At 45.4% G+C, this 8,925-nt stretch overlaps 1 protein-coding gene across 1 annotated transcript in view; it reads right to left on the minus strand.

The window, feature by feature from the left end:
* Positions 1-8,209, minus strand: part of SYT9 (synaptotagmin 9) — a 159,819-nt gene extending 151,610 nt beyond the window's left edge. Inside the window, exon 1 of the mRNA XM_044270755.1 lies at positions 8,062-8,209. Within this exon, the coding sequence (XP_044126690.1) occupies positions 8,062-8,209 (148 nt within the window). The remainder of the gene's footprint in view (positions 1-8,061) is intronic.
* Between the last annotated feature and the right edge of the window lie 716 nt (positions 8,210-8,925).

Here is an 8,925-nt window from a genome sequence, read left to right on the forward strand (position 1 = left end):
TCAGTGAATAACAGGAACTATTCCGGCCACTAATAACGTTTACAGCATCTCCTCATAGAACAATACAGGACCCGGATACTTCACCATCTGGAGACCAATCATTGTCCTAATCTTCACTAACAGCTCTTGTCTTTAAGACTCTGGAAATATAACCATGACCTGAATTAAAGGCCGACATGCTACAACAGCTGTAATTCCCCTCAATATGTGATTAAAAACCCCAAAGAAATAAATCTAGCGTCTTTGTCTTTACTGAGACCAGGGGCGTAGCTATAGGGGGTGCAGAGGTAGCAGTCGCTACCTGGCCCAGGAGCCTGAGGGGCCCAAAGACCCTTGTGCCGCATAAGAAGACGCCAGTATTATAGAAAGTACATGCTGGTCAAGTTACACCTCTGGCTGCAGGGAAGAGGTTAGGTCAAGGATTTGGCATGAGGGGGGTTGGGTGGGGTGCCGCGTTTCAAGTTTTCAATGTTTGCCTCCCTGGTCACAAAGCACTGAGGGAAGGGGGCCCAAGCTAAAATCTTGCACCAGGGCCCATGAGCCTTTAGCTACGCCCCTGACTAAGACCATTTATTACTGGTAATAATAATAATAATAATAATAATAATCATATAACGCATTAAAGAGGGCCTGTCACCTCTCCTGTCAATATTTGTATTCCCCATAAGATAACAATATTCTGGAGCATCTTTTCTTACAACTGTTATTCCTCTATTATTCCTCTTAGAAATGTAAAATAAACTGGCAACTGGGTAACTATGCCCTTGTTAGAGGGGTGTGTCCCTACACAGTCAGCCCTGATTAGGTAGTGTCAGTGTATTGGGACACCCCCCAACTAGTAACACTCCGTTGTCCTTTTTTTCTGAAATTTTTAGGAAGAGTAAGTGAGGAATGGCATAACGATATGAAATGATACTCCAGGACTGTTATTTCAATGAGAACAAAACGTACTAATACAGACATGGCAGGAGAAGTGACAGGTCGGCGTTGTCCCCTATAAAAAAAAACTCATTCACTTCAGTGGAGCTGAGCTGCAATACCCCTCACCACCTGTGGACAGGAGTGGCGCTATTTCTGTAAGAAAGCAGCCAATTTTTCCTAATCATCTCAAAGGCAACTATAACATGTATTTTATAGTATTATTGCTAGAAAGCTTTGTGTGGTCGTCTCAAAGAGGTTTCACTGTCTGTGGGAATTTTCCTTCTTAAGAAATAAATCTTCAAACAAATACCTTTCCCCTCTCAAATGTGTGTTATAAGGGTTTTCCGAGATTTTAACACTGATAACCAGGGACCCCCACCGATCATCTGTTTGAGAAGGCACCGGCCTTCCTGTGAGCCCCACGCCTTCTAGTGGCTGTGCTTCGTATTGCAGCTCAGCCTCATTCACTTCTATGGGGCTGAGCTGCGCCTAGGCCACGTGACCGATGAACGTGACATCACATGGTCTAAGTAAGAACTGCTGAGAGAAGGCCGTGACACTCACAGGAGCACTGGTGCCTTCCCAAATAGCTGATCGGCGGGGGTCCCAGGTGTCAGACCCCCATTGATCAGAAACTGATGAACTATCCTGAGGATAGGTTACCAGTATTAAAGATTCGGAAAACCCCTTTAACTGTATATATTTCTGCAGCCCTAATTACATAGTTATTACGCACTGACAAAGAGGTGGTTCTGGTACCCACTAAATACTGGAACATACTGGAAAATACTGGTAGCATACTGGAACAACTATGCTACCTACAGGGAGCACGCATTACCACAGTTGAACTAGGTAAGGAAAATATTAAAGAGGTTCTCCCATGACTAATGTAAAAAATGAAAATCATACATCCTATAGTACATGGCAATCTCTTTCTAACAAAGCTAGAACCAGCCCTGTACCTCACATGGATCCAGAGATCTCCCCATTCATTGCTCTGCTAGATTTATATCAAGCTGACAGCTCAAGGGGAGGGTCTTTTCTGCTGCAGCTAAGGGGGCGTGTCTCAGCTCTCCCAATCCCAGCTCTGGGGGCGTGTCCATGCTCTCCCTATCACAGCTCAGGAGGCAGTTGAAGGATAAAACTGAGCCTGTGCGGCCAACTCAGTGAGCAGGACAAAGAAATTAGAAAAAAGCAAACAGCAGGTGGCGCTATACAGATACATTTTATTGAATAACTCACTGGCTGTGCTAAATTTTTAATTACATGCAATTACAAAAGTGCTCAGATCCAGGTGCTGGTTTGAAAACTTTTGAATATTTTTCATGGGACAACTCCTTTAATATAATATAGGGACATGGATGTTAAAGGGCATCTGTCAGCAGTTTTGTACATATGCCATTGGCTGACCTGTTCCATGTGCACTTGGCAGCTGAAGGCATCTGTGTTGGTCTCATATTCATATGTGCCTGAATTACTGAAAAAAATCATGTTTTAATATATGCAAATTAGGCTGTAGGAGCAACGGGGGCGTTTTCATAACGCTTAGAGGCTCTGCTCTCTCTGCAACTGCCGTGCCCTCTGCACTTTGATTTACATTAGGAGAAGTCAGGGTCAGGTGTCATGACATTTTCACTGCCTGGTCCTGTCAATCAGAGTACAGAGGGCGCAAGCAACAGTTGCAGAGAGAGCAGAGCCTCTAGGTGAAAGGGCAACGCCCCCATTGCTGCTAGAGACTCATTAGCAGCTCAGCCAGTATCATAGGCACAAATCTGCTGACAGACGCCCTTTAAACATTTTTGTAATATATTTTATTAGGGAACAATGTTTCTTTGTGCTAGAAAACGGGGTGTAAAGACTCTTCTTATCAAAGCTTCTTATCAAATTACTAAGGAGAATCTGTCTCAGTCTTCAGCGCTCTACTGACCACTGACCACATCTGTGTATAAGAAGTCAGATAGGCAGGGTAATCGGCAGTGATAGGGCACATGTACATAGTCAGGGACTGGGATGGTGACCAGAGGCTGGAAGCCTCTGTATGTTACATACAGGCGTCTTCAGCGCTCAGCAGAACTGAAGACTGAAGACAGGCTCTCTCTAGAAACGCTCAGTTAGAGCTTTGATAAGGAGACTCTTTTTCTTGATCCTTTTTCACTGAGATCTTAGTTTTGTTAGCACTGTCCCCCTCCATTGACATCAATTGGAATTATAAAAATCTCCAAATATTTTCTATATATGTATATGTATACCACGGCTCGCATGATTGACAGGGGTCCCAGCTAGGGTGGCCATTGGCTTCACCCCAGAAAGCCAGACCTCACTGGCCACGCCACAAACTGCTAAACCACGCCCAGGCTCACCGAAACCACGCCCACAAAGCCACGCCCCCACCGCTGACCAAAAAAAAGGGTGCGGGAGAGAACTTTCAGATGGGAAGGTGAGCTGTGGGCAGCCTGAGGTGCCCCCCCCCTAGTCAGCCACACGGAGCCATGCTTGCGGCTCTAGTGACTGGCTGGGGGTGAGAGAAACCTGTTAGTCAGTCAGTTTGTGCCCGCAGCTCACGCTCAGATATAGCGCAATGCTGCTGTCTGAGAATGAGTTACTGAAGAGGAGGACATCCCTGCGTCCGGCCAGGCCCTGCGCCGGACGGAGGACAGGGAGTCTAAAAGCCGGACTGTCCGGTCTAAAACCGAACCTCTGGCCTCCCTAGTCCCAGCTGGGAATCTTTAACCCTTAAGCCACAATGACGGACCAATGAGGTCCCGGGCCGGTGATGGTTGGCTAGTCTGTACTGAGGATTCTAATGCCGGCGAAAGGTGGGGAATCAGAACCTTGTTAAATGTATTTATGATCCCCTTTCCCTGCAGCCCCCAGTGTGCCCGCGCCCAATTGTGCCCCCAACAAACTTCAGCGGCTGAGGGGCCCCTGGATATTTTTCCCAGACCCCATAAATCGTCATTCTAGGACACAGGCCACTAGATCTGAAGCCTAGAGGTTGCCTATATTCCGGCACATTCTGAATGCTGATGTTATTGTTACTGACTGCACAGGTATGTAGGCAACGTAGACCTGAGGAGGCCTGTGGCCTGCATAGTGGGGGGCAGCGGGGAGCAAAAGTCAGGTATTTGATGTCACTTTGAGGGGAACATAAAAATGGAGAACCATTGGGGTCAGGGGCATTATAATTGATGCAGCACTACATGGGGTGGGGGAATTAGGGCAGGGGCATTTTATCTACTGGGTCAGAAGCATTATAACTACTGGGGCACTACTGGGGGTGCCACAAGCCTCAGGGGAGCGCAGCAGAGGATAAAAGTGGCTCTGGTTGCAATAATCATTCACAGTGGCAATCCTCGCATCTTCCCACATGCTTCCTAGGGCCAGGTCAGGGATAGAAGGCTGCACCCTTTTGCCCTCTGGGCATACTTTGATTTTGGGGCTCCTGCGTGATGGAAGTTAGGGAGGCCTTGATGGTATAGGTTGGGTACGGTGCAAGGCAGGTGGTGAGGCATGCAATGGCCATCGTATGATGCTGGAGTCAGTCACCAAGCCAGATGTGGAAAATAAACATCTCTCTTTACTAAAGTGCAGGATGGGAATTGTAGTACATCCACTGGTATCTAAATACAGTCCCAAATAGTTCACAGTGCAATCTTCCCAGATAGTGATGGATGGATTGGAGCAAGGATGGAAATTATAGTTGTCTTTCCTCTGTGCCTCCAAAGTCTCTTTCTCTCTGCAGAATCTATGGTGGGCAATATTAGTCTTGCAACAGTGGCTGTAATTTCCAACTGAAGGGTACAAGGCTTGAGCTATGGATGGCCAGGACCGTGTCAGAGTGTGGAAGGGTGTATTAGCAATGTCCCTCTCACTGCAGTAAAGTCTTAGCCTTAACCAGAAATTGCTCGGCCATGCAGATTCTGGACCCTCTAGTTCTTTCCTTTCTCTTCTCCTGGAGTTCTCTTTAGTGGAGATGGTTTTCTCAGAGATTGTGATTCCCTGGATGAAGGTCTAGTTCTCTTACAAGTAAGCACATGTAGCTTCCCTTACTTCTTCCACTAGCTCACTACTAACTGAGCTAGGGGCAGAGCTAAGTCCCTCGCTTAGCTTCAGTTCAATGAGAAATGAATTACCCTTAAAACTTAGCATTTATTAATGATATCTTAAAACTATATATATATATTCCCACAAAAAAAAGTTAGAAAAAAGTAGTGCTAAAATAAAATGGAAATCAACACATGGGACACATATATAGAGTCAATAAGATATCACCACTAATGTGGTTACTCACGATCTCGTGAACCTCTTATGGTGAAGAAGTTGCATTCATCAGATGCCAGATAAAGATCGCTTGGATGTTTTCGGCAGGAACTTGAATGCTTTTTGCAGAGGATTGTTGTTCAAAGTCCTCCAGGTGCCCAAAAGTGGGTCATCAATATACAATAGTCCGCTTTTAGGCATCAGGAAATCTGTCCCTCAAACGACTATGCTATCCCTGCCTAAAAGCAGAGTAATCACCCCCACTTATCGGTGGCTGTACCCTTAAATAAACAATCCCTACCTGTCCAATGGTTCCCAGTCCTGGATGATGCCAGTTTTAGAATCAAGTGTCCCAAATAGTATGTGATCTCCAATTTACAAGAAGGTCCCAATGCGTTTCCCCTATTTGATAATCCGGTTCATCCGGGGACCCAATGAAGAAAGAAGCACGATGGCATAGATGGATACAGACCTGCGGCCTCTCCTAGCTTCCTACAGGGGCACAGTAGGGATTATTAACTCTGACTGATCCATACAGAGATATGCTAGTACTTTATATGGCACTAACATATTAAATAATATAAACTAGCATGATATAACAAGAACAATTTGAAAGTACCCTATTCTAGGGTACTGCAGGGGCATTATAACTGCTGAGGCAGTACTAGGGGCAGGGGCATTATAAACGCTGGGCCACTATTGGGTGCAGAGGCATTCTAACTGCTTGAGCACTACTGGGGAGAACAGCCACATAACTTCTGGGGTACTATAGGGGACAGTTTAATTATAGGGGAGATTATAACTAGTGGGGGAACTATGGGGGCATTATACAGTAACTACTAGGGGTACTATATGGAAAATTATAACTAATAGGGCATGATAGAGGGTACTTAATACTTCTGAGGGCACCATATTAATATGAGGGGCACCATAAACATGCATTATTACTACTTGGTGCAGTGCACTATGGTGGGGATTTTTAGTGGGATCAATATGGAGGGCATGACTACTAACATGGGCACTCCTGGGGAGCATTATTATTATTGGGGGGTATTGTAGGGACACTATTACTAATGAAGGCACTCTGCGAGAGAATTATTGGTATTGGTGGGACTTTTATATTATTATGGGGGGACTATCAGTATTATTTTTATAGCGTAGTATTTGGGGGCATGTGGGGGCACAGTATTGGGGGTAGAAGCAGGATGACAATGTTGGGGCACCAGGGTGGGGAGAATGATAGAAAAGGGAGGAACCTATTTGGCAAACTCTGAAGAAACACGACAGGGCTGAAAGACGTTGTCATGGGCCGAATGGAGAAGAAGAAAAAGAACGTCTACAACAGAGACGACTTCACCTCTGAGGAACTGCATGTTACAGGTATGTAGTGCTGTATTCTCCTGTATGTTTGGTAGTGCCCATCCAGCAAGTACATTAAGTCTATATCGCTAGGGCGTGTGTGTGCACATATGCATTGGGGCTTGCCCTTAGGATCTTTTGAGACCCTAGCAATGCCCTTCTCCCCCCAATTACAGTTGATTGCTGAGGGTCCAAACAGAAACAATGTGATCAGCTTAATTTTGGTGGACCCTTAACAAAAGGTTGATGACCCTTTTACCATAAGACTACTGTTGCAATGCCTATGCCGTTCTCTATGTGAATATTCTCCATTAGGACTGATTGCTTGGTCCTGGAAACATAGCCTGTGTGTCAGCTGCATCTCCCGGACTGACCGCAACCCCCTGACCCGAACGGACTACTTCATGGTGATTTATGACACAGTCAGTTCCTATCTGAACGCAGCTCTATTGTACTGTACTCGCATGATCATGAGTGCACAGTGCAATACAGCCGCGATAGAGACTGACTGTATCATAAATCAGGATGATGGCATCAGTGTCACGTCAGGGGAGACAGGGTCTGTCCGGGAAATACATCTGACACGCGGTCCGTGTTTCCAGGACAGAGCATGGTCGTGGGAATCAGCCCTTAGGCATTCCGTTATGCATTCCGTCATAGAATTGCGTTATGGTCCGTGGTAACGGAATCCATAACGCAATTCACCTTTTACCAGTAAACGAAGAGTGAACGAATTTCATAACCTGAAATTCGCTCATCTCTAATTGCAACCACGAGGATATCCCCTGATTATTGTTATACAGAGATCATTATTTCATGAGGGATACTCTACTTTCTATTTCCTAATTTGGCTTAATTTGGATTCATACCCTGGACTGCTCTATCCAGCAGATTTGCAAGAAGGATTTTTTTTCTCTCATTTCCAATATGCCTGGATTACCCAGAAACACAAAACAATTAGTTAATGCACATAACATGATGCTTGATATGGTAGCAGCTAAAATCTATCCTCTCCCTGAAACCAACCAGTACAAGGAGCAAAGCAAAGGATGGTCTACTACACCTATCCTGAGATGTACAGTACAATTCCCAGGTGACCTCTCATGACCAGGAGACACATTTTCCTGAGAATATTCTTACATACAGTAGGTGAATAGAGTAAAATCAGGACAATTGTGTAAAATCTCAAGCCCAACATGATGGAACTTGCTGTTCCAAAGGATAGGTTCACATGGAGTTTTTCGGAGAAGGTTTAGAGGTAGATTTTCCTGCCGTATTTTATTCAAAGCCAGAAGTGGATTTAAAAGGAATCGGAAATATAAAGGAAGGACTTATACTTCTCCTTTCTGCTGGATCCACTTCTGGCTTTGGCTGTAACATCTGAAGGGAAAGCTGCCTCAAAACCTCCTCCAAAAACTGTGTGTGAACCTTTCCAAAACTTCCAGAAAGCCTCACGTAGCTTCAGTCTGGATTTCAGAAGACAGTGATTCTTTACGTTAGTATATCAAATTTGAAATTTACCTGAGTCATTTAGACGAGGTCTGGCTCTGTCTATCCGGTAGTAGATGAAGTCCAAGCAGTTCTCGTTTTCTACAATCCCACTACTGCACAGCTCCGCCACCAGTGAGAGTGCCTTCATGCAGATGTCCTGCTCCCTGTCTCCAGGCATTTCCTACCACCATCCTTGTAAACCCAGGAGCTTGATGCTCTGATCTCTCTCTCCCTTACCCCTCTCCACCAAGATTGGCAGAGAGGGTAAACTGCCTTTGGTCTGAAGACTCACGCACTGGTTGTCTCCTGACATCAGGGCTCGCACTCAGTGGTCTCCAGAAATGTCACACCCATGTGAAGTTCTCCTAGATGATTCTCCAAAATCCCACCCAAACCAACTATTCTCTTACAGATGTCTACAAGCCTGTCAGCACAGCTGAGTCATTTGCAAATCACACCCAACTCTTCAAAAAGGACTTCTTCACTCCTCTGAACTCCACATATTCCTCAAAAATAAGACTCAACTCTTAACACACCACATTGAACTAAATCACCTAGCTGCTCTCTTCACCACCCAGACCTCAACTCTTCTGAAATCACATCCAGATGGTCTCCACTCCTCTACCCAGATGGAACCAACACAGCTCACACCCAGCTCTCCTGAAGGTGGTTCTGCATGTGCAAACAGTAGACCTCCACACGCTAGTTCACCTTTCTCACTTTGTAGAAAGGACCAGCTCCTCCTCTGATGCTGCTAAGAGGAAGAAGAAAGTGGCTGCTGCCTGCTCTGCTCATCTCCTCCCTCCCATCCTAGCAGATTTAGCGAAAATCCTTTAAAGTGTGTTTCCTACAGCAAACAAATAACAGGAGTAAAGAGGCAGAGACAATCTTAGA

The sequence above is a fragment of the Bufo gargarizans genome, chromosome 10 (assembly GCF_014858855.1).
Source record: "Bufo gargarizans isolate SCDJY-AF-19 chromosome 10, ASM1485885v1, whole genome shotgun sequence".
Taxonomy (NCBI): domain Eukaryota; kingdom Metazoa; phylum Chordata; class Amphibia; order Anura; family Bufonidae; genus Bufo; species Bufo gargarizans.